This window comes from Lacerta agilis, chromosome 1 (assembly GCF_009819535.1).
Source record: "Lacerta agilis isolate rLacAgi1 chromosome 1, rLacAgi1.pri, whole genome shotgun sequence".
In the NCBI taxonomy this organism is placed as follows: Eukaryota; Metazoa; Chordata; class Lepidosauria; order Squamata; family Lacertidae; genus Lacerta; species Lacerta agilis.
In genome coordinates, this window is record NC_046312.1 from 49163963 (window position 1) to 49190360 (window position 26398).

The 26398-nt window shown below is 43.8% G+C and overlaps 1 protein-coding gene across 1 annotated transcript in view; it reads right to left on the minus strand.

Moving 5' to 3' along the window:
* CREB3L1 (cAMP responsive element binding protein 3 like 1) overlaps positions 1–26398 on the minus strand; it is an 80190-nt gene that overhangs the window by 31601 nt on the left and 22191 nt on the right. The window contains exon 2 of the mRNA XM_033149084.1: positions 4132–4360. Coding sequence (XP_033004975.1) covers positions 4132–4360 — 229 coding nt within the window. The remainder of the gene's footprint in view (positions 1–4131; positions 4361–26398) is intronic.

Here is a 26398-nt window from a genome sequence, read left to right on the forward strand (position 1 = left end):
CACATGGCTTCCGCTAAGACACAAGATTATTAGCCATCCTGTTTTACCGATGGTCTCCATCTTGAGTAGGAGAGGTTTGTTCTGAGCAGAAGCCCATGGAGGAAGCTCACAACCTGAATACATGCTGCATTATGTATGAAAATATTGCAATTACCAAAATGTATATCTTGTGGGTCGGGGAGGTCCTAGGAGCGTACCACTGGAGAGTACCTTATCTTCCCAAGCATCCTGGCATACACTCCCTTACACACAGTGAAAAGTGGTACAAACCACAGGCAAGGTTTGGCATGCAGCGAGCTCTTTCTCTAGATCAGCCCTGATCATTCCATTTTAAAAGATCTATGGGCGAAGGGTGGTATACAAATTTAATAAATAATAAAAACTAAGATAAAAGAAGGATCTACCAAAAGGAGGGGGGAAAGGGAAATTTCTCTCCCTCCTCTCTTCTTAGTGTTTGGTATCACTCAGCATGGATAATCCCTGACCACAGCAGGGAAACCTATTCCCTGCTTTTACTGAAAGGAAGGCTTTTCTTCTCTTGTATATACTGAATCTGTGCCATTCTCTCTTCAGGCCAGCTGTTGTCCTTCAACTGCTGGGACACCCACATGGTCCCACAAATTACAGGATCCTCTGCTGGGGTGGCTCTAAAAATATCCTGCCATCATGAATTATCCTAAAATGAATTGTTTTAAAAATAGGCTCTGAAATGACTGTTCCTCTCCGTCTCCTACCGAGAGATCTGCGGGTAAGTAAAAAAGCCACTTAGTCTTCCACACGCGCCAGTAAGCACTGGCTGCAGGCAGCGGCTTCCACTGTGTCTACTACGCCCAAGCCAAAAGTGCCAGGAGAGGCACAGAGTTCTGTGCATCCACACCCAACAACCTAAGAGTTCCCTTTCTCTGCTGCTGCCAATAGTCTGTCGGGGGGGGGGGAGTGCAAGTTGACATGTTTTATAAGACCTCCTTCTTGGAACGGGGATGCATGAGTTTTACAGAACTTTTTCCAGGCAGGTTGCAGCAGGCCAGGCCTTGACACAAGAGGAGGAGCTTAGAGTTAGTTCAGTGGTACAGCAGAAGCTCCCAGGCTCAATCCATAGGATTCCCAGGTAGTCTGAAACCCTGGTGAGCCTCTACCAGTCAGTGTCAACAGAACTAGACTGGGCAATGTTTTGTCTCAGGAGAAGGCAGCTTCCTAGCTTCCTAGAAGTACTCAGCAATTTGATGTCAGAGGTTGTGTGAATATTGAGATGCCCCACAAGTGAAGAAGTGGTCCTTTGCCATTGAACATCTGAAAGGAAACCTACATATATAACTGTAATGTGTGCACTCTTGTATGCGAGGGACTCCATTTGCTGTTCAATAATGACCTTGGCCCAGTATACCTGAAGGAGCATCTCCACCCTCATTGTTCAGCCCAGACACTGAGGTCCTTCAAGGGTTTTCTGGCAGTTCCCTCACTGCGAGAAGTGAGGTTACAGGGAACCAGGCAGAGGTCCTTCTCGGTGGTGGCGCCTGCCCTGTGGAACGCTCTCCCATCAGATATCAAGGCAATAAACAACTATCTCACTTTTAGAAAACATTCTGGCCCACTTGGGGTGCTCCATCACATATATAGTTATATTTCAAACTAAACAGTCTAATAAAGATCCTAACCAAACTTGCTGGAGTCCATTCATTTCCCCTCAATATGGTTGGTCATTCTTTGCCCAGACATAGGCAAATGGCTCTTAAAAGTTTCACTGCCAAACAAATCCTAAACACCACCATTATTTTTTTCAGCACTGCCTCTATTGTATACCACATTGATGATTTATTTAAGTCTGAGATGGATGGAGACATATATCCCTGAAGGAGCTTACTAGTTCAATACGGCTCAAAGCAGCAAGAACTGCTTTGAAATATGGGGACACATTGTAATGTTCAGTGAATAGTATGCTAGTGGGAGGTCATTTTTTTGGACCAGATCCAGTATGGAAACAACTAACTCTCACACTAAATGATGATAAAGCAGTAAGTTTTCTCTCTCCCTCTCTTAAAATAGTGGGTTAGTGACTCTTACTGAGTCATGAAGCCAAAATCCCTGTTTAGTCTGTTGTTGCAAGCCCTGATTAAGAAGCAAAGGTCATTGTTAAGTCTGGTATATATTTTCAAATAACAGAGCTCAGTTCTTATTTGAAATGGTCAATTTCTGTTTCTTCCATTACTGCTGCTCTGAGCAAAAGACACTTGGTAAGCAAGGAAAGCTGAAATTGGCTTTCTTTAGTTTGCTGCAAATCACAGCATAATCTTATGCATGTTTACTCAGGTGTCAGTCCCACTGTGTTCAGTTAGGATGCTCCCTAGTAGGGATACACAAAACTGTCAAGTTTGCTTCCTCTGTTTCTAACTTTTCCAATCTTAAGTTTAGTTCCTCATATTTCACAAAACATTTCTTTTAAAAAGTCCTTATGAAAATTCAATAGCAGTTAATGTGTCTTTCCCCTAATATATACATTTCTGCAAGCATTTCCTCTCAATATAATGCATTTTGCATGTTCTTTTCACTGGTATTTATTTTTGGATTTTATTTTATTTATTGCATAAGATTTACATACCACATGATTGTAGAAAAAAAATCTCATAGTGGTTTACAAAAAAGAGAAAAACAATAAAATTATCACTAAAAATGTAGTCCTAATTTAAAACATACAGAAGGTTAAAACCAAAATAAAATGGACTAAAACAAATTTAAACTCCTACAAACTTTCTAAACATCTGGTATAAAACATCTTTCTAAACATCTTGTCTAAAAAAGAATGTCTTCAGCAGACACTGAAGGAATATAGTGAAGGTGTCTGCCCAATTTCAATAGCCAGGGAGTTCCAAAGTTTCAGTGCTGCCACACTGAATGATAGCGTTCTTACAGATGTGGTGCCAGTATTATGTGGCACTTGTAAAAGTGGTTGAATTGGCACATAAATATGTTATTCACACTTTCGCATAGTATATGCATTTTATGCACATTATTTGGATGGAGAATTGCAAAATGTATGAATTTGAAAGGATAGTTGTTTGCCAGTTCATACTGTTTCAGGAAATGCAAATTAGGTAGGATCACATAGTGTGGTTATTACTGCAGCCTTATTTCCTTGCCTAGTTTTCCTTTCCTGGGCTGCTCATACCTGGTTTTAGCATGCTCATTCAACTTCTCCAAACCTGTTATCAGAAGGAAGTAGGATTCTTGAAAAACATGTATCCAAAAAGAAGGGAGGGAGAAGAGGCCTAATGGGGAATTGGCACTGGCGGAGGAAGAGGAGTGCGGGGGGAGCGCACTGCCCCCAGCAGCATGATCCTGGTGGGGTGCCATTGCGGCTGCCCCCCCCCCCCATGCTGGGCGCCACGCCCCCGCAGGCAGCATGCCATGCCCCAAGGACACAGGCCACGCCCCAAGTACGCACGCCACGCTCCAAGTACGCACGCCACGCCCCTGCAGGCGGCGCACCACGCCCCCAGGATGCGCGCCAGTCCCGCCCCGCCTGCTCTCCGCCTCCCGGTGCCGGAGCACGAAGCTCCACCATTGGGTATTTGTATGTATCATGAGCAATTAAGTGAGCAACACCAGTTCTATTATTATTAGGTGGATTCAAATCAATTAAAAGTGGATCAAATTGGCTACATTCAAAGATATTTCGCATAAGCATCCCTCTAGACATATAGAGGGCTTATATTGAATTAAAGATTTCTGTACCAATCGTCACTGTATCTGCAATGTGAACTGATGGTGGTCTACTGTTACCATTAGTATCATTTGTTTATGATGATGATGATGATGATGTGTTTTTTCCTCTTCTCTTTCTTCAATTTTATTTTAACTTTTACTCATCCCCCCCTTGTTAAATTTAAAAATAAGAAATCGATTTTTAGAAAGTGGATCAAATTCATTGCCCGCAGTCAAACTTTCTTCCTGAAAGTAAAGGTATGGGCCATCTCTTTTAGGTAGCCTGATCAGCTGTTTTCAGGGGCAATGGTTCATTTGAAAGAGAACACACCCACCTAACAGAACCAACTCTTCTGCTAACAACGCGGTAGGATTTTAAGAGGTTTAGATACACGTTTCTGGATCTAGCATGCATGGACCTTGTGTGCTCACCATTGGCATTGTCTTCTGTCTTGACAGGCATGAGGGGGCTCTGGGGAGCAGAGTCTCCACTCAGGGAGTAGCTGTGCTCTGCTTGGATGCCAGGAGTAGGAGGGTCCAGATCCATGTCCAGCAAAGGGTTCTTTTCAACCAGCATGGGGTCATCAAAGAAGCTGTTGAAGAGTTCGTTGGAAAAGTCCTCCATGCTCTCGGAGAAGTGGTCGAAGTTCTCAGAGAAATGCTGAGAAAAGGGCAAAAAGAAGAGCATTAGCATCACCTCCGTGACAGACTAGAGCAGGCATAGGGAACCTTCGGCTCTCCAGATGTTTTGGACTACAATTCCCATCATCCCTGACCACTGGTCCTGTTAGCTAGGGATCATGGGAGTTGTAGGCCAAAACATCTGGAGAGCCGAAGGTTCCCTATGCCTGGACTAGAGGGCCTTCTAATGAAACATATCCCAAGCCAGATGTATCAGGAACCAAATTATCTGGAAGAGAAGCACCTATATTCATCCTTTTATTCTTACCGTTTTCATAGCTAAAGTAAGCTGTTGTTTTCTTAAAGAACTAACCAGACAATATCCACAAAGATATATCTCCCTGTCTGCTGTTTATACCTTAATTTAACTAACCCTATTTAATGGACCCATTTCTCCTCGGCACTCATAACAAACCATGTGTACATCTTTTTCAACAACAAGTTTCATGTTATCAACCTGTGGATATCAGAATTATTGGTTTGTCACCATTGGCATGCACCATTTCAAACTGACAATGACAATGGGTGGATCTGTACACACAGGGGGGAAATGCTATAAGTAAGTCAGAAATTAAATTGTTGTAACAAAAGGGGGGACGCTATGGAAAATCACAAATAATTCCCCCCCCCCACTCTCCAGCACCATCTGGTGTTGCATGTTTATAACACATTCAAAACACTAATTTTTGACCAATGTAGCTGAGTCCAGTGACAGTGGCCAGCAGTTTTCTGTTTGCCCCACCACTTTCCCCAAGAAAACCCACTCTTTAGCGCTGAATCAGAACATCCATCCATCCGTGGAAAAAGCAATTGACGCCAGGAGCTGGTTCCACTCCTTTCTCCGGGGCCGTGTCCAGAAAGTGGTGTTGGAGGATGAGTGTTCAGACCCCTGGGCTCTCACTTGTGGAGTGCCTCAGGGTTCCGTCCTCTCCCCCATGCTTTTTAATATCTATATGAAGCCGCTGGGAGAGATCATCAGGGGGTTTGTGCTGGGTGTTCATCAGTATGCGGATGACACCCAGCTCTACCTCTCTTTTAAATCAGAACCAGTGAAGGCGGTGAATGTCCTGTGTGAGTGCCTGGAGGCGGGTGGAGGATGGATGGCAGCTAACAGATTGAAGCTGAATCCTGACAAGACAGAAGTACTATTTTGGGGGGACAGGGGGTGGGCGGGGTGAGGGACCCACCCAAAAGAATCCCGGGAACTGTAGTTTACCCTTCACACAACTGCAAATCCCAGCACCCAAAACTACAGTTCCCAAAATTCTCTGGGCAGGGAAATGTGCTTTACATGTATGGCGTGTACGCAGCCAGTGGAACCCTTCTTACGAAAAGCTGTTCTACCTTTGTTAATGGTTTTATGAAGTCCCAGCAGATCATACGTTTCAGCTCTTAACAGATTTCTAACCTGTTTCTACCACAGCTTTCAGTGACCTCTTGAGTCTCCCTTGCTGGCCCCACCAGCTCCTCAGGGAACAGAAATGTAGTACTGCAGCTAACTCATATTACCCTATGGAGATTGTGTCCTGCAGTCTTCCTACCTGGCTAGGACCAGTTGGGATTCCTTTCTATCTCCATGCTGTAACCACTGTACAGCTCATGTGCTTTTCATGGTGACAAACATTTGAGAGGCTTGCTATGGTGCAGTTTTGCCACAGGTGTCCAAAATCTATCCATCTGTCTAACTAAAGGTTAAAAACTACCCAGAAAGCCCCATGCAAAATTAAAGAGAAGCATCTCCAAATCCTGTACTCTGCAGATACTGTCCCTGAGATAACAAGCCCTCCCGTATGTTTCTCAAACAGCATTACACACCCATGTCCCTCTGGAGTTTACAAGGCCAGATGTTTCTGTCTATCTTTATAAGAAGGAACTTAAGCTAAACGAAACGACATTTTAATATCCTTTAGGATTCCGGCCATCTTTTGAGAGTCCTAGGAAAATACAATAAAGTCACACGATGCCTGTGAAAAGCTGGCTTGCTCAGAAAGTTTAACTACGACTTAGTAACATTAACATGACCTGGTATCATTAATATGAGTATAACACTACCATCCAATGAATCCAGATTTTTTATTTATTTTTTAAATACCCCAGATCTTTCCACATGGCACACTATTGTTTACTGGCAGGGGACAAAATGATTCATCAAACAGTAATCTAGAAGTTACATTCTTAAGAACCTAGAAAAGGGGAAAGGATTGCAGGGGTGCTTTACATGTTACATTTCCCCTACACAAAAAACTCTCCATATCCATGTAGGTGCACGTCATACTGCAGAAAGGTTACTGCGACTGCCCCCCCCCACTAATGCTGCTGTTGCATACAGAAGGATCAAAAACTCACCTGTCCACATTCCTGCTGCTGGGAGAAAGGTACAGTCCCCTTTGTGTTAAGACACTTGCCAGACCCAGCCACTAGGAGGCAGTCTGGGGCAGGGGGCAATTTAACTAGACAGAATGTTACTGTGACCCGAGATATATAAATCCTGTCGTTTCTTGACAAATACTATCGTTTCTTGACAAATACTATCATTTGATATACGATGCATGGATTAATTAAATTATTGATCATCAGGAGATGGAATGTAACCATAATTACACATATATGAGTAAGAGAGAGAGAGCGTGTGCAGTCCTACTCTGATTGAATATTATATAAAATACTTTTCTTCTTGGATTGCAGTTCTGATGCAGAGCATCCATTTATTACTGAAAGACAGCATTTCAAGGTGGGGAGTAAGTACCATACTTTATATGGTATTCTGCACAAAACATCGGAAAGGAAAGATGTGCTCTGTAGTGTGTGGTGCATGGTCTTAAAATTCCACTCTGAGGCACACTGCTTGCTTTTTATTATCCAGACTGGAGAGGAGGGTGATTTATTCTGTTTTATTCTAGATTATATTACTATTGTGAGTAAAGATACGCAAGTTACGATAAAAATGATGCGATATTGATACTATTTTCAGCCAGTTACGTTTGGTATATGGCTATTATGTGTGATACGTAACTTAGTTTTTTTTTTTTTTGGTGTTTGATACTGGAGAGGAGGGTGGTCATTGTCTGGCCTCCTCTCCGGTGAGGAAATCCCTTGAGCAGGACCTGCCAGCTCAAAAAAACTGAGGGAGGAGTTGAGCTGGGCACCCCGGATACTACAATGTAAGTTCCTGTTTCAATAGCAAGGTGTGTGTTTGTTTTGCTCTGGCATAATATCATTATGTAAATAGAAGCAAGGCAATGAAAAAGGCTGAACAGAGGCTGGTTAAAGGAACAGGTATCAGGTAATGTCAGGTAACTTTTAAAACAATCAGTTCTCAGCCATGTACTGAAAAGAGCAGAGAGTTCTGGAGTGCAGCTGGAAGAGGGTTATAGTCAGGTAAGATATTCAGTCATCTTGGCAGGAAAGAAGTTGCCACTGGGAATTCTATGTGCACACAACTCCAACCTAGCCATCTGCACTGGTGACATTTTTCAAAATGCATACAAACTATACATGATAATCACAGCATATGGGGTGGCTAATATAAATATCAAAAGAAGCTACTAGGTGAAAACAATATTTTAAGATCTTGAAAGCAGGCCTGGATCAAGAAGGGAGTAAGAGGGAGCACATGCGGTGGGCAGGTTAGAGGGGGCGGCAAACAGTTTCCTGACCTGATCACACCGCCGCCCCCTGACGCCACCCCTGAGAAAAGTCTCTCCCCCCCCCCCATTCATGTCCCCTACTGCTGAGAAAACTGAACCTGTAGGCTTCTTTCTTGCTGTGGCGGCAAGGGGGAGGCAAAGGGGAGAAAGTATTTCTCTCCTATTTCTCTCCTTCATTTTCCCCTTGTCCTTACTGCCAGCAAGATATGGAAGTCTGCATGGGACAGAAGAGGAGAAAGACTTTCTGCCATTGTGAGTCCTCCCTGCAGGTTCAGCATAGATTGATCAACTCCTTCCCGGGTGGGTGGCTTGCCACACTCAAGCCCTGGCAGTGTCCAATGGAATAACAAGTTCAGGGGCGGCTGAAGCAATGTGAGCCATTTAGCTTCCCAGGACCAGGAGAGGAGGAGGTGGAGCCTTCACCCAGGCCATTGCACAACATGGAGCCTTGTGGAACAGAAGGGATTGGCCCATCTGGCTAAAATGGAGATAACTGTGCCAGGAGTTATCCTTTTGCAAGTGCAAATGCTTCCTCATCAGTGCTTGCCCCTTTTATCTCTGGACAAGTACTCATTTACCAGATTAGCGCTAACCATGGTGTGCCTCAGAATGGGTTTTTTCAGAGGTAAGTGCTTTCTGCACTTAAGGTGGTTTATGCACTGGGATTAGGGATAATTATGGTCATTACCAAAGATTGTATGAGGCACAGACACCCTTAAAGAAGAAAGCACTCCCAGATCACTCCAGATTTGGAAAATGCTATTTAATTTCAAGGCAAGGCAACAGATTCAGGGGTGAATCATAGTTCATATATTCAGCAGGGTGAATCAAAGGTTGAAGAGAGTTGAAAGATGGTCAGCAACACCCCCTGACAAGATCAGAGACTCTTGACTTGCCCTTCTGCTAAGGCCTATGTTTGGTGGCTGGAGTTTGCACTTCCATACAAAAACACTGTGACCTGTCCACGACCCCTTTTTAAAGCCATCCAAGCTGGTGGCCATCTCCACATCTTGTGCCACTGATTTCCATAAATTAATTATGTGTTGTATGAAGAAGTACATTTTGTCTGTTCTGAATTTCACTCAATAACATTAAGTTCTAGTATGAGGAGGAGGCAAAAAGCTCCTCTCCCTCTTCACATCATACAAAATGTTAACAACCTCCCTCATGTCCTCCCCAAACCCCTGGCAGGCAGCAATGGGGATAGATGGAGCAAAAAGCAGCACCAATGCCACATCAGGAATTCTGCCACTTGCACCAGCCAGTGAGGGAGATGAAAGGGCAGGCTTAGGTCTGTTGCAGCTAGCTAGACTGGCTTAGGATCCTGTGCACTCCAACATGTTGTATCCGCAAACCAGGATGCTTGTCTTCCCATCCATGCTCCTGCACAAGTTACGTGCCCAATGCAAGCTCACAGAACACAAAGGCCCGCCTTTTGCAGGACTGTGCCCTCACAGTGCCAAAAAGACAGGTTTTGGGGCACCATGGACTGCAGCCCCTAAAAGAACACTTTCCTCAGATACAGGTGCGTAGCCATGTTGGTCTGCCATAGTCAAAACAAAATAAAAAATTCTTTCCAGTAGCACCTTAGAGACCAACTAAGTTTGTTCTTGGTATGAGCTTTCGTGTGCATGCACATGAAAGCTCATACCAAGAACAAAGTTAGTTGGTCTCTAAGGTGCTACTGGAAAGAATTTTTTATTTTGTTTTGACTTTCCTCAGAGTGAGATCTTGGTGCAAAATTGCAAGAGATCATGGCGCCCAAAATGGCCGCCGTGCTCTTGCAGGAAAAAAATGGGACATCCCGTTTTTTCCAGCACTTGTGGGGTATGGGATTCAGCAGAGTCTTGGCCAGGTGAACCTTGTCCCACCCTCTCCTCCCCGCCTCCCAAAATCTCAATTTTGAGGGTATGCACCAGCTACCTCCCGTAGGGAAGCCACCAATGGTATCTTCTGCCTGTGTGTGGATTGGGTAGTACAGTGCCAGATCATCAATCTAGCAAAGCCCAGCACATGTATCTTCCCAACAGAAACCTCCGCCATCACAGCATTGCTCTTAGTTGTTGTGTTTTCCTAAACTAAAAAGCCCCCAAATAATTTAGACTTCCCTTTTAGGGAAGGTGTTCAGCAGTGTTTCCTACTACCCTGTTTCTCCTAAAATAAGACATAGCCATAAAATAAGCCATAGCAGGATTTCTATGCATTTGCGAAATATAAGCCGTTCCCCAAAAATAAGCCATACCCCGAAAATAAGCCATAGTGATGCGGCACCTCCCATTAAAACAGCCTGGAGAGGCGTGGCTATGCAGCGTACCGATGCGACATGGTTAAAATAAGACATCCCCTGAAAATAAGCCATACTGTGTTTTGTTGAGCGAAAAAAAATATAAGACGGTGTCTTATTTTAGGAGAAACACGGTATATATTTCAGTTGCTACAAGAAACTTTCCAGATTAAATATAAATGATACTGGATTGGATATATATCTTCTTTCAAAGAAGGAAGTTACATTTGTTTGTGTTGTATCCTAGTGGCTCTGCCATGACTGCTTCTTATGTGAGTGTCAGGAGACTAAACTGAGAAGCTCTCTCTTCCTATATAACCTATGACTAAATCCTTCATGAAATAATCACTTTAATAATCAGATGTCAAAGAGAAAACCAACTACCAGACTTTTAGGAGACATCTGAAAGCAGCCCTGTTTAGGGAAGCATTCTGTTGGAAGCCACCCAGAGTGGCTGGGGAGACCCAGCCAGATGGGCGGGGTATAAATAATAAATAATAAATATATTATTATTATTATTATTGTTGTTGTTGTTGTTATTATTATTATTATTAATGTCATCTAGGGTGTGCTGCAGAGATAACATCAATTAAGCACTGACTGGAGTCCAATATAGCATAATGGAGAATGTTGTGGATTACATAAAGTCTTTAAGAAAGGGGTGGGGAACCTGGTGCTCTCCAGATGTGCTCCCATCATCCCTGACCATTGGCCATGCTTGATGGGGCCAGTGGAAGCTGGAGTCCAACAACGTCTGGAGGGTCACAGATCCCATGTCCGTGCTTTAAGACTTTTGCCAGTTCTCTTTTGCGCTTAGGAAAACCACGGAATGAATTAATATAACTAGGAAGAGGGCTTAAGGCAGACACTCATGTAGATCTTGGGCTGAAGTTCTGCAGCCTCCTCCAGATCCAGATTCTAGCTTGTTTTCAAAACCACATAAACACTATTACAAACTGTTCACTGAGTGATTTAAAAGCGAATGAAGACAGCTTTTGCAGCAAGTGGCAAGTGGTAAGAGTGAACCTTGCTGTGGCTTCCGTGAACTTGCCTTCAGGCAAAGTCACCAGTTTGAGGCAAGCCAGTTGGGAAAGGGACCAACATCATTTTGTAGGGAAAGCTGCTTCCCAATGGGGCCTGAAGTTAAAAGCACCAAGTCCATATTTAGTGCTCCATTATCTGCTTCTCTCTTTCACCCCTGTGTTTGCGTTCTCTCTCTCTCTCTTTCTCCTCTCCACTCCTTCCCTCCCCTCCCCCACCCCTCATATTTCACAGCCAAGAAATAGCACAAGATGTGTTTCCAAAGCGTTACCAATGAACAGTCAGGATGGGGGCAGCCAAGGTTCACTGAGACCCAGAGTGGGGCTGCGCCGATTCCCTGACACAAGCCAAAGTTTCAGGCCGCTCTTACTGCTCCGCTCTTTCCCATGAGCTTGGAGATAGGGGAAGATATACCTCCTGATTTCATATTTGGGCATCACTCTCCAAATACAGGCAATCTTTTAACTTTGTAGGAAAATCTGCTCCTGCTTAAGCTGTCTCATTCCTGAAGCAAGCATGTGAGGCTGTCAGTCATTGGCTGCGGTACGACACTCTCCCAGTGACAGACGCATGATAGGCCAAGTCTTCCAAACATATTTCCACCACATGTTCTCATCACCACAAGATGAGCTAAGGCTGCCTGAGTCACACGGCCCAAACCTTTGTGAATCTCCATTGCAGGGCTGGCCTTACCATGAGGCAGAGTAAGGTAAGCACCTCAAGCAGCAGGTGCTGGGGGCAGAAGCAACAGGCCTACCTCACCCCTATGGCAGTTCCTCATGAGCCATTTCCCTCCACTGGATGTAAGAGCTGTAGGCTATGTGCCTAAATCACCCTCAAGTGGTACTAACCCATTGCCAGAGCTGAAGTAAAATTCAATTTACAGCCCAGTCAGCTTCTGTACATGGAAGCTGTGCAAGGGTGGTGATGGTGCTATCTTGTCCTTTGCCTCAGGGAGCAAAATGTCTTGGGCTGGTTCTCCTCCTTTGCCTCCTGAGCATAAAAGTTTGTCTCAGAGGTTAAGCCAGGAGTGTTCACTTTGTGCCTTTCAGGTGTGGGTGAACTATAGCAGCACACACAGCCTGACAGTGTTAACTTAGTTGGTCTCTAAGGTGCTACTGGAAAGAATTTTTTATTTTATACTGCTAACTTTAAAGCCCCACCCCCGAACTGTAAATTATTAAGGGCATTGATAATAGGTGATTTGAGAGGGGTACACTACAGTTCCCCAAATTATTAGGGTGGAGGATTGTGCTTTAAACATGGTGTGTATGCAGCCTACAACTCCCAGCATCCTTGACTGCAGGCTGTGCTTGCTGGGGCTGCTGGGAGTTGGAGTCCAACAACATGAGAAAGGCCCCACGTTGGCCACCCCTGAGTTAAGCTGAATATATACAAATGTGAACTCATCTCTGTTGCTTGGGCTACTCCTATCCTTTGAGAAACTCAAATTCTTCATTTCTTTTTGTCAGGGTTGTACCCTCTTTTTCACCCCCACTGCTGCAGATTCAAATAAGTTTCCCCCATTCTGACCTTTCTACACTGAAACTCACTCCAAAAAGAAGCCAGAGAAAAGCCAATTCTACTGGACTAAAGCCCAAATCCAGGAGACTAAGGCTGCTTGAAAACCAGAGGTTCTCCTCATGCTGGCCAACTGTGCCAAACCGGGAGGGGATTCTTCTAAGTTTTCTCTTTTACTTTTTTATTATTAAATAAATATATATTTTTCCTTCTCTGCCTGCCAAGATAAATCTCCAATTCCAGCTGTGACATCTGCATTTCCCTTCTCTGCTTTCAATAAGGAATGAGCACCCCCCTCACCCTACACGCCAGCTTCACAGCTGAGGTTTCTTTTACACTCCAAAAAAGAAGAAGCTGCATGCCTCCATCCATTCTTTGCTCCCTTAATAAAAAAAATTGCGGTGAATGTTAGTGCTCGTGAAACTTATAGCCTGACAGTGTTAACAAGAGACAGGCAACATGTGGGTCTTGCAACCTGGTTATCACACCTCCGACCTGATCCTCACGATTACTATAAGTCTGTTCCCACATTTCTACCTTTCCTGTCCTCTCTTTGTTCTTAGCTTGTGAATATTTCACTTTGGGATGTCCATTGCTTTCCACCATCCAATGGCTACTTCACACGTGTTTTTAGCACGAACATATTATCAGATAGACAAACCTGTCTTTTTGGGAACACAGGAGCACTGACTGAAATCAAGTACATATGCCAAGGGACCCAGAGTCAGCCCAATATATTTTGCTGCCTGAGATGAAGGACAAGATGGCCACCCTCCTCATTTCATGGACAGAGGCTGAGTGGAATGGCAGCTGAACTTGCCTCAACACTAAGTGACAAGATGGCACCTTCCACTGCATCTGAGACACCAAATCTAGGGGAGCTGGGTCAGCTCATATGGCATACACAGCTCTGTCTTTCAACAGAAGGAAACAGCTGGAGGTTCAGGAGGAGCAAGCAGAGAGTTGCCACTGCTCTCCCCCAGCATCTCCTGCATGAGGTGGTGACCATGTTCTGCCTAATGGTAAGGCAGGCTCCACACAGACCCAGTAATTTGACTTTCATGATGACTTAATTCTGACTTCATGTGAAACCATGGCTTGTGCTAACCATAGTTTAGGACCCAGACTACTATCTGAGCTTCCAAAGGTACAAAAAGGCAAGACATGGTTTTAGAGCTGCTTCTATTTTCTATCCTTTCAGCACTCAGCTTCATAAATTCACTCCCCGCTACATGAAGACCAGCTTCCCAAGGTGGTGCGATAGATGGAACTACTGAAACCATCAATTTAGACACCCTACTCACCGTTAGACAAACCACGATCTGCAAACTCACTTCTAGCTATGATGTCTGTGCTTCCTGGTTAATCACAAACCAACGGATGGCAGTTCAGACATCATGCCAAAGCATAGTTAAGCTTCTTCAAGCAGACATGAGACTGTGAAACAGCCCTGAGAAAATAAAGTAGGTACCGGTATTTCCCTTTTACATACGTGAACAAGGTATTTAGTGTTATGATACAAACTATGTCCAATGAGAGCACCAAGTGAGCTTCCTTGAGCTGGTGCCAGATTGGATGCAAACCCACTATGTGTACTTCACACAAAATTCTCATGCTAGGGGCAAATTAAGCAACCATCACTGAAAAACACTTATAAGGAAAACAGACTCCATTCCTGTCTAAAAAGATGCAGTTGGAGGTTATGGATCACGAAGTGTAACCTCATACACTTTGGTCCTGAATGATATTTTCCAGGCCTGTGGATTGTTCACTGCTACACATGTCACTTGCAATCCACAACGGGCTGCAAGTTCAAAGAGACTTAACATATGACCTTTTTCTTATTGGATAAGTGAAGCATGAATGTTTATTTTGCTAAGAGCATGTTTGTCAGATAGCTGATGAACAGAATGCAACTGATGGTATATAGAGCCCAGGGATGGCTGGATCAGCTTTTTATCATTCCCTGTCAGTTTCTCCATAAGTCAGTTGTCTCCTGTTAACATGGATTGTAAAACAAATGCGCACAAAATTAGAATCTTCTCTATGCAGTTTTTCTTTGCATTTTTTCTATGCACCTTCCCCCAATATATGCATTTTGTGCACATTTTCTCCAAAAGACACGATTCTGCATGCCCTTCCCCTTGAAATATGATTTTTTTGGTAAGCAAAAAAAATTGGAATGCAGTTTTCAATCTGCATAGAAGTCTGGAAACTGCTAATTTGGTTGGCATACTTTAAAACACAGGGCAAAATTATCCTCCATTGCTAATATGATTACCCCTTGAAGACTGTCTGGTAGAATTATCTGCAGACTTGAAATGATGGTATCCAAAGTTGGGTGCCTGAAACCCTTCAGTGGCATGGAAAATACAGAATGTGAAAGAGGTACCGGTATATACTGGTATATTCAGCAGTTGCAAAAATTATATTTTAAATTTTTTTTCTTTCCCTAAGCTTTTTACTGAAGCCGTGAGTTGTGAAGGGAACTTTGCAAGCCACTCTAGGTTCCTTATATTTTATAGGAGATAAAAATTATAACAAACAAGTCAAATGAGTATATACCAGCAGAAATGTAATTTTAAAGATAAAAATCCTTATGACCAGTCCTACTGTTAGGCAGAGTGAGGCACCCACCTCAGGCAGCAGCTGCTGAGAGCAGCTGCCAGGTGTTGGGAGAAGAAAACTGTATGTGTCATGCAAAGTGCCCTGCATCCCCATAGCTAGCCTGCTCCCTTGAGCTGTGGACACAAAAGTTGTTGAACTTTTTCTTTCTTTCTCAAAGCTAAGAAGTTTTTGAGCTATTTTAAAGAAATTTGCAAAAATATAAACTTCCGACATGGGTTCGCTTATGTCCAGATTTTCACGAACATTAAAGCTATTTCTGCCCGGACGCTGTTTCCAATGACCAGATCCTGTCAGTGTCCAGGAAATTCCGGATGTATGGCAACTCTAGTTTGAGGCAAAATTTAGCTACCGGTCTACTCAACTTCTGTCGGTGGAATGGAGATTTGGGTTGCCATATTTACCTTTGCTTCCAGTTGCAAAATATATAAAATAACCCAACTGCCCTACTGACCCCTGCAATAAATGAAGTCAATCCCCCATTGCAAATTCCACCCATCACTTTTAAACAAACCTTGACAGCACACAATCCTGCACATACTTACCCAGAAGTAAGTTCTTCTCTGCTTAATATGAGTTACTCTCATGTCAGCAGGCATAAGATTGCAGCCCAAAGCACATTTGCCTTTATTAGGGGGCTAACTCTACTGCTCAGCTGTGGCCCATTCAGAGAGTTACTGATGCCCAGTCAATATCTGAATGCACACTGTACATTTCCAGCACTCTTCTTGTCATTTTAACAGTCATGGCTTCCCCTAAAGGATCTTGTGAAGTTTCATTTATTAGGAGTGCTGAATGTAGTTAGAAGACCCATAACAGAGCTACAATTCCCAGCACCCTTATCACACTACAGTTTCCAGGATTCCTTGAGGGATTCCATGACTGTTAAAGTGGTATAAGAGTGTTTGAAATGTATGGTGTGAATATGACCTATACTCTAAATACAGATCTGGCTGAGGGGAAATGCTTTAGAATAGTCTAGACTCTTTTTCTTTTATATTGCTTCTGCAGGAAAGTTGTAAAAAAGAATCCTGCCCAGTTCCTTGAGTTCTGGAATCCTTGAGTTTCTAAAAGGCTCCGGGGTTGACATTCCTGCTTTTCTGCCAGCAGCAAAAATGAAGGGCGGGATAAGGGGGCACTTTTACATAATCAAAACCAACAGAGAAGGAAAATATTCATGAGACAGTAGTGAGGAGTATTTTCTTCCTATGTGTTAACAGTTTTCAGATCTAACAGTGGAAGGTGATATGTAAAATATACGTTCTCTTTGGCTCTCGTCACCGTCCATTTAAAGACACCGCAACAAAGCCTCATATTCATTTTAGTGCAAACCTCCTTTCAGCAAAGGATCTTTGCCAATGCAATGGTTTTACTGTTTCAAATGCTGGGTCCCACAAGGGCCGCAACGGGTGTCACAGGCACAAAAAAACTCCTGAAAAACAGTTTGAGCATTGCAGCAGAATCAGGAGCCAGCATTCTCAGGTACCTGCCAGGGTCCCCATCTCAGCAAGGAGGCCCAGTGCCGAACCCTGGAACCTTTCAGCCCGTCTGCCTCTGCTCCTTGCCGTCCTTCTCTTTTCGCCTGACCTCTCTGAACAAGCCAGCAATGGTGGGAGAGGGGCAAGCATCAGCCTTGGCTTGTGTTCCCTTCTCCATCCTGATGGCCGTACAAATTACCGTAAACTGTGAGAAAGGTCAGTGAAGGGTCAGTGATAGTGGAATACTTGGCATGGGGCACTTACCCAGAGGCTCCCAAATCCTGCAGCCAGGACATCAGATGTATCACAACAGGAACACTTCAATCATTCATGCTGGCGCTCTTTGAAAATGTGCTGGATTTCAGATGAAGAGTCAACTGCCAGCCCAAAGTGGCCTTGTTTACATTTAAGATTAAGTGACAGATTCACAAAGATAAATTGTAAGCACGTACCATCCTTGAATGTTAGTGGGTTTTTTTTTTCTAATATCCAGCTACATAAGAGTATCTAAATTAAATTATGGCAAAATAGTTTGCATGATGCAAGCTTTATCCTACTGAGCAAAGTCAAATAGGCGAACTGTCCTTATGTTAGTCTGGGGGCCAGTTGATAGAGAAAAAGCCACCCTTACTACCAGCAATCCCACCGCTGCCAGACGCAGAACAACCAGCAGAATTTGCTGTGAAGAAGGGGGAGGAGGAGATGAATGTGCCAATCCATCTTTCACCACATTCTAGATGGGAAAAGAGAATGACTATAAAATAAACTAGATTTAATAGTCCGTCATGTAAGTACTACTGTATATGTGTGGAAAGATCAGTAAACCTCTTCAGACATCATAACATCATAGGCATGTGCAGAGTGAGAGAGTGGGGTTTGGGTGATCAAATCTGAAAGAGCACCCACCCACATGTAACAACTGTACAGACAGAGGCGCTCTCTCCACATGATGGGGAAGGTTAAGAAATCTGGAGGAAGTTGGTCACACAGGCTTCTCCTTCCCTTCCCCACATGTGTTTGTGGCACCTGAAAAGGGCTATGTAGAGTAACATAAGCAAAAGACAGTATAACAGTCTAAATATGGCCCCTCTGTACTCTGTGAAAAGCGCCTCCAAAGGTGATTCACAACCATGATAGCTTTGGTCTTTGTTAGAACAGAACCAGCTGTGACAAAGCATTCCAGGTTAGGCTGTGCACACCATAAATTTAAAGCATATGGCTTCCTCCCAAAGAATTCTGGGAACTGTAATTTACCCATCACAGAGCTACAATTCCCAGCACATTAAACAAAACTGCAGTTCCCAGGATTCTTTAGGTAAAGTCGTGCACTTTAATTAACCTTAATTATGGTGCTGAATTATGGTGCTGGTGGAGACTCTTGAGAGAGAAACCTATCCATTCTTAAGGAAATCAGCCCTGAGTGCTCACTAGAAGGACAGATCCTGAAGCTGAGGCTCCAATACTTTGGCCACCTCATGAGAAGAGATGACTCCCTGGAAAAGACCCTGATGCTGGGAAAGATTGAGGGCACAAGGAGAAGGGGACGACAGAAGACGAGATGATTGGACGGTGTTCTCGAGGCTACCAACATGAGTCTGACCAAAGTGCGGGAGGCAGTGAAAGACAGGCGTGCCTGGCGTGCTCTGGTCCATGGGGTCACAAAGAGTCGGACACGACTGAACGACTGAACAACAAATTTGAAATATGAGTGTAAACTTGAGAATCCACTTTCTATCTGAATGGGGGCGGGTGTAACGGAGGCTCCCCATGCCTTGAGTGATATATGAACATTGCTCTCAGAACAAAAAAGGAAGAGAAAAAATAAAAAAATGAGGGAGGAAAGATCCCTTGCAAGCATTTAAAACAATTGGGGGAACGGTTTGTCCTGGCTGATATGTGTCTTGAGGGGAAGGGGCTGCTTTGATTTTATTTGTGTCTAGACAGTATATGGGATGTAGCTGCCGCAAGGATCCAAAGGAAATAATGCACAGTGGAGCGAAAGGAAAACTAGGGGAGAATGCCAGAAGGATGCGGGGTCAGCCGGAGAAAACAAAACGGAAGAAGTGAACTCCCTGAGAAGGCAGCCAATCGAAACGCCTGCAAAGGGTTAACCTGCTCCCAAAAGAGTCTTCTGAAGAAACAATAAGAAACCTATCAGCCTATTGGACAGCTCCTAGAGACCTAGGGCCAATGGGAAGAGCCTGCCAACGGAGAAGCCTTTTCGGTGAGCAGATCAAGAGGAGTGCAGGGCTAGAATGGAGCAGTCGCTCCGCGTGCGGTTTGTCAGGGCTGAGGTAGGAGCCCCGGCGAGGTTGCCTGGGATGAAAGCTCCCTTGCACAGCCCCGAAATCTCCAGGATGAGCGAGATGCTGCTCCTGGAAGTGGAGGAGCCATAAAGCGAGAGGGGCTGGGGAGTCACTGAGTTGCACCTCCTGCCTGCAGCCTGCAGTGTGTGTGGCTACTTGTCACCAGGGCCATTCGTTTCTGCAGATATCGAGGCGCGCGCGCGCATACGCGTGTGTCAGTGTCATTTGCCCCTGAGTGCTGTTAATCTTGCTGCCAAAGGGCTGCCTTTCCAAAGGGAAGACAACCAGCATCCTTTGTGCCATGGAACACAGGAGTGAGTGCAATCCTGTGGGGTGGGCCCCAAGAAGCAGGGATGAAAACTACCCAAGCTAGGAAGACAAAAAGCTTGATTTCATGAACCTGTGTGCACTGCTGAGTCTTTGTCACAGAGGCTATGTATGCACCATCCACTTAAAAGTACATGCCTCCCAGCCCTGCCAAGAAAAATAGTTTGCCCCTCACAGAGATACAATTCCCAGCACACTTAGCAAGCTACAGTTCCCAGAATTCTTAGGGGTGTGTATGTGCTTTGAATGGGAGGGTTGCTCATGCAGTTCCTCCCTTAATTCTCACGGTGTGGCTATGACAGGAGATGGTTGCTAGATTAAAAATTCTCCTAACTCCTGTATGCCTCCCCTTCCTGCCATGTGGTTCAGATTTCATTACAGGGAAATAGGAAAGAAATGAGTTCAGGAGGTCCTTGGGTGTTGGATGGAGGCAGTAGACTAGTAACAATCCCATTTACACCCTGGATTCTGGGATCTGCTGGAAAGTTGTCATTGGCAAATGTTGTATTTATGCCAAACACAAACACACACACACACACACAGACTTGTTTTCCTACTGGAGGACCTTGGCCTCCCCAAGGCCCATCAGTCTGCCCCCTTTGAGTCATGCACAATGTGGGGGAGTGGGAACCGAGCCACACGGCTAATGTGGATCTACTAATCAGCTAACAAGATGTTGGAAATCTCTCTTGAACGATTCCAAACTCTCCTTCAGGCCCATGAGATTGTTCTTCTGCAAAGGTTGTCGGCTGGCCAGTTCATAATAATTAGCAAGTAGTCTAAGCCTGGCTTTTCCAAGTCACATTCCATTTCTTTTGCTTAAGGACATGTTCGTAAAAATCACTCTTCTGGTCCAAATCTGACTTGCTCCACCAACAAAACAAAAAAAAAATGCTTAGTGTGGGGGTGCACAAGTTTCACATTTGCACTGCGAGCGTATGAGCCTGGAAATGCTTAAAAGTCAGAGGGCTAGGCTGCAATCCATAAATCACTTACTCTTTGGTAATGCAATCTCTAAGATTTCAACCAGCAACAATACTATATTAGGGTAATTGTTTTATGCATTGGGAGTATTTTTTTTTTAAATCACACTGAGGGTGGTCTACCACTACCTGCACTGCCCCAGAAGCATTTGGTCTGCAGCAGGAGGAGAACAGTAAAAAAAAAAAAGACTCCCAAATGCACTAATTTGTGCAAGCATGCATAAATGGCCATGCAACCAAAAGCGAATAGAACTGCTGGTCTAAACAATATATTTGGACTTCAGATCTGATTCTAGTCATCCAGATTCACTGCATCCTCATAAGGTGAGCATAAAAACCCTGCTAATACAGCAGCAGGACTCAGGACACACTTGTACTGGCAGACCAGCCACAGATAAAGAAGTGAAGGAGGGTAGGCAAGTCCAAAAGAAGCTCTTTTCCCTTATCTTCTGAAAAGGGCAACATGGGACTCCCCCTAGTGTGTGACTACTTAGGAGGGTGAAATATACTCATTTCATGCTCTTTATTTCAGCTCATGGCAAACAGGGAGTGAGTCTTCCCCGAAACCTCTGGCTATATATACATTATTTACACAATGGGTCACATGTGATTGGCTGATTCAACTCCCCTCCTGGAGCCGGATTGGGTGGCTCCTGGAGACCAATCAGGATGCTGCTTCTAGAATCCTACTTGCCTATTTTTCTAGGATCCAAGCTCAGTACATAACAGAGGGGGAGGGGAAGGTAGCCTGTGTAGGTGCTTGTGGATCAAGGCATGGCTGAGAGCCAGAAAAGGTGCAGCCTCAGTCTGAGCCAGCCTGTTGCTGAAGCAGCAATTCCCTTGGGGCTCCCTGGCAAGTACCTGTTTGCAGCTAGCTGTCAGATTTTGTACCTCTGAGCCTCTCCAGGACTGGGTAAATGGTCACATTTGGCGGGAGGGGCAGGGAAATAATGCAAAAAAAAAAAAATCAACATGCACCAAAATGCCATATTGAATCCCATAAACTTTTAAAAGGAATTCTCAATTTCTCAGATCAATAAAAGATTCATCCTGGCTATTTGTTTCTTTCTCTGAAATAATTACCAGTACAAATCATCGTGGTTCAGTATCTAGAAGAGCTTGTTGCTATAGCAAAGTAGTTAAAGGAGAGGACTGGCTAATTCTGTTGGAAACACAGCTGGGTTCTGTTAAGTGTGACCAACTAAACTGTAATAAACTGAAGACTGTCAGGGAATTCCCTGTAAATTTACTTCAAGCCCTTCCTTTTTGAAGAAATTTCATATTAGATGCGTGTGACAATGTTCCGCTTCTCTCTGACTCCCAGAATAAAAACCTCAATGCATGCAGTTCTTGTACTTCAATGTGTATCAGAGAATCCATGCTGCGATTGTCACAGAGAATGCCAACTGAGATTTCTTTCTTGGGGTTGTACCAAATATTTATCATTCTCTGGCTTTTGCTTTGGAATATGTGTGTTCTTGGACAGAGAGCAAAGGCTTAAACTTCTAGACTCAGTTGGTTCATCTGCATCAATATATCAGATTTGTATACCGCCAAGGCACCCAAGGTGGTTTCAAATTTTAAAACACGGGAACAAATAAATTATATAAAAACATACGAGTGACAGAGTCCTTTCAGGCCAACTGGGAGCTGATGGATTGTGTGCTCCTCAGCCTGGGGTTCCTCACTTCTGCCTTGCATGCATCATTACCCTTCCTATCATGTCTTACTTGGCTTGCCCCTGTCAGCCATCACGCTGTGAGTTTACTGTCTGACTGCTGTGAATTAATCTAGGAGTTAGACCAGATTGTTAGGCGGCCAGGATATTAATGCTCCCTTAATGGTCAATGCCTGTGTTGTTACAGCCACACTTTCTGTTAAGAAATTAAAGGTGAATGCCAAGCATGGGTGGCAGATATCTGTTTATAGAAACTACCGGTAATTGTTAGAGAGATGGTTTCTTGACCATCCCTAGAACAGGAAAGCCATCAGCTAGGAGGATGGCTCCTCACTCCCCTACCTCACAGAAAAGGGGTGGGGCAAAAGAGATTGTATTAGTTTAGCATTAGGTGGAAAGACAGTGGCTGGTGGCTAAAAGTATACAGTATTGGGGTGCACCTCTGAGATATGACATGCAGCAGGGCATCTACTGTCTGCTTATAGCACAGCTTTCCAAACTTTTCAAGTTGGTGACACACTTTTTGGACATGCATCATTTCGTGACACAGTAATTCAGTTTTACTAGCAAACCAGAGGTTAAACTAACCCCTTTCCAGCCCTGGGAGGAGTGTGGTGAGCGTTCCAGCGACACACATACACACTGCAGCCGACACCCTAATGTGTCATGACACACAGTTTGGAAAGCTCTGGCTTATGGGAAGGAGTATTTTGTGATGTGCCTTCACCTATGTTTGACTTCTATTTGTGTAAATAAGCCCAGATATTAGCAAAACAAAAGAATACTACGTTCCCTGCAATTGTCCCAAAGGAATTCAAGTCTACGTAAGCTCCTGAACCTGAGAAATAGGGAGCAAATACAGTAGTAGAGTACTCAGCAGCCCATTACATGTTAGATAATGCCACTACCTTCTAGGGCTATTATTAAATAATGTGTAATCTGGCTCTGCAGCAACACTCTGAAGCGAAGAATGTTGCCAGAGCTGAGTTCTGATGTTGTCCCTAAACCAGTGCTATTTTTTGAGGAAAAAGAGGTCTCGGAACTAACCATGAACACCTCCCTCATTCTCTTAGAATGGCAATGGCCCCCAACCTGAGAGGGGTCAGAACTGAGTTCCAGGGAGTTCCAGCTGGGGAAAAAAGCCCTGCCGTAAACTATCTCAAAATATAAAATACTCCTTTGAGGAGCACAGTTTACAAAACTGTAAAGCACTATATTGATCCCAGAAGAAAATCTGTAATCCTTTCTTCATATAACCTGAGATAAAGGTTTAATGATAAAAAAGGAATTATTTTATGTCTCTGACTGATGGTTGTGACTTGAATCTTTAGGTAGCGGTTGTGGACTAGAAGATTTTACGAGTAGTTCTGAATGCTAAGGACCAAGCTCATGTTAGGTACAAACAAACTATGACAGTCCCTGAAAAACCCACTTTGTGAGGGGTTCACTGAGAACAGATAAATAAGGCTAAGCCTTTCCTTGCTCCATATCCTCTCAGATTCACTGGGAAAGAGGGCAATTTGGATAAGGGAAGTGGCGGAGAGGAAAGAGGTTGTTTTCCACCACTACTTCTCAATAGGCCCCTGTCAAAGCAACTTTCCAAGCTTAAAAAAAGAAAAGACATTTTTGTCAGGATCTAGTTACACACATTTTGTGCAGATAACAATACAGTTTGGCCCTTAGAGACCAAAGAAACAGCTCATTTGGGTTTTCCAGCTCTATCTGTGGTAGACAAAGACTAGCCTGTGTCCACACTGGAAAAAGAAACTGATAGGATTCATAATGATGTCAAGATCACACAGACACACAACATAAACCACATCAAAACGTTGTGGCCAGAATAACCAAGTCATGAAAAAGAAGCACAACATTTTAATCCCTACCATTCATGGGGAAGGAATGCAGAAAGACCCCCAAAACTTTTTTTTTTTAACCTTTATGTGTGGATGGGTTTGCTTTCCTCATAAAAACAAGATGTAAGGAAACTGCCTCCAGGTTTTAGCACTCATTTCCCTCAGTGGGAATTAATCTCTTCATACAGGTATAGAAACCATACCTGCCAGTATAGCCCTGGCAGGACTTAATTCTACCACAGCCTTGTAATCTGTCTTGCTCTGCATGTTTCTCTAACTGCAACTGGCCTTTGGACAGGCTTCCAAACATTGGAAGTACTTTTATAGCTAGGAAGAGATTATATGGAAGGAGGCCAAACTTCAAAGAATAGTCAGGCTCTGCTGTGGATGAACCTTTCAAAGTCTGAAGCACAAAACACAGAATACTCAGAAGGACTTCAGGGCTCACTGTCTGGGACATCTGAATTTGTGAGGGGATGAGTGTAGCACTACAAGCCAATGGGGCCAAATAAGAAGTGACATTAATTGTGCAAATGGAATCGACATCCCATTTAAACAAAGACCCATAAGAAAGGAGAACAGAGAAACTGAAGTTGACATCTGGACAGCAGACGGAGCGAGAAGACCACTCACCTGGTCACTGTCTTCCCCACTATGGTGAGATGTAGTTCCAAGTAAATTAATTATTTCTAATTCTGCATCTCTACATATAAATCAGGGGTGGGGGCGCTGTGGCCCTCCATATATCATTTGATTCCATCTTCCATCAGCCCCAGCCAGGATGACCAATGGCCAAGGATGATGGGAACTGAAGTCCAACAACATCTGGAGGGCCACAGGTTCCCCAGTCCTGATTTGTATGCATAGATGTAGAAGAAGGCCCTCTCTCTTGTAACCACCAGCCTCCCCTCAGATGGTGGAAGCAACTACAGGAGACCTTCCACTGAATATCTTAAATATGCAGATAGGTACATATTGAGACAGGTAGTTACTTCTGATAGCAATGCTCACCTTGATAGGTAGCACCATTTCTGTGCCTTGGGTGGCTAGGTTAAAATATATGTCTGCAGACTTGAACAAGTGCTAGTTGGGGGAGGGGAGGGGAGGGGAAACTGATACCAAATACTATTGGAGAAAAAAGCTCTTTTGCTGGCATTATGCCCAAGGTTTGTGATCAGTTCCAAGAATTGTTTTCAATTTGGACCACAAGTGAATAACTAGAGGAATGTAACAGCATTTTCCTTATTATAAAGCCACAGACTTAAGCGGGGGTTTTTTTGTTTTTTGTTTTTTTGTTTTAATGGCAGTGAATGTCTGTGCACATGGCTTGCCACAAGTATCTATGGCCAATAATTCAGAATGAGCCACAAAACTTGATATACACAAATAACAGAACATCTGTACAAAATGTATTTCATTCTTTTCTGTTGCTGAAGGTTAAGCAGTCTCCTCCCATTTCACAGTACCAGTTGGCAGGCATCGGAAGAAAACTGACTTGAGAATGATTGAAAACGGGATACAGATGCAGTATGGATCTAATTCATCATGGCATTTATGATGCCCATAAGAACACAGAGCACTGTTCTATACATGTTCAGAGGCACTTAGCCCTGGTAGATTGGTATAGGGTTGCATCCTTAATTATCCATAGTTGTCTATATCAGTATTTCAAGGGGCTAAACTACATCCAATCCTTGTAGTTTGGTTTGAGCAGGAGTCCACAAAAGATTCATTTAGTCCAACATCTTGATTCATATACAGACCAGCTGGATAGGTGAAGGGGTTTAGCTCAGTAGTAGAAGACCTGCCTTTCTTAATCATCCCTAACATTAAATATAATGCCATTTTCACAGCTGCTGCACATTTGATTTATGTTCTCATTGCACTATCCCCCGTGGTCACAATATCTCTTTTCCGGATAGTCACAGTGAGTTCACATCCTATCAATGTATATGTTCAGCTCAGGAGGGGAGGTTTGTCTCTCAAAATGTATCTCTTGCCCTCTTGCCCATTCAGATTTGGAGAAGTCTTTTGAAAGCTCTTGACAGTTTGCTTGGGTGTTCACCAACCATGCTGAATTATTTGTAACCCTCCGCAAACTAGATTTTTCTCCCTGCTCACCCTAGACTCCAGATAGTCTATGAATATTTTAAATATATCACTGGCCCAGTACAGACACTTGGTGGACCCAGCTGCCTACACCTCCCCATTGTGAGAACTGTCAGTTTATTTGTACTCTCTGCTTCCTACTGTTTAGCAGCTATGTTTGCTCAGG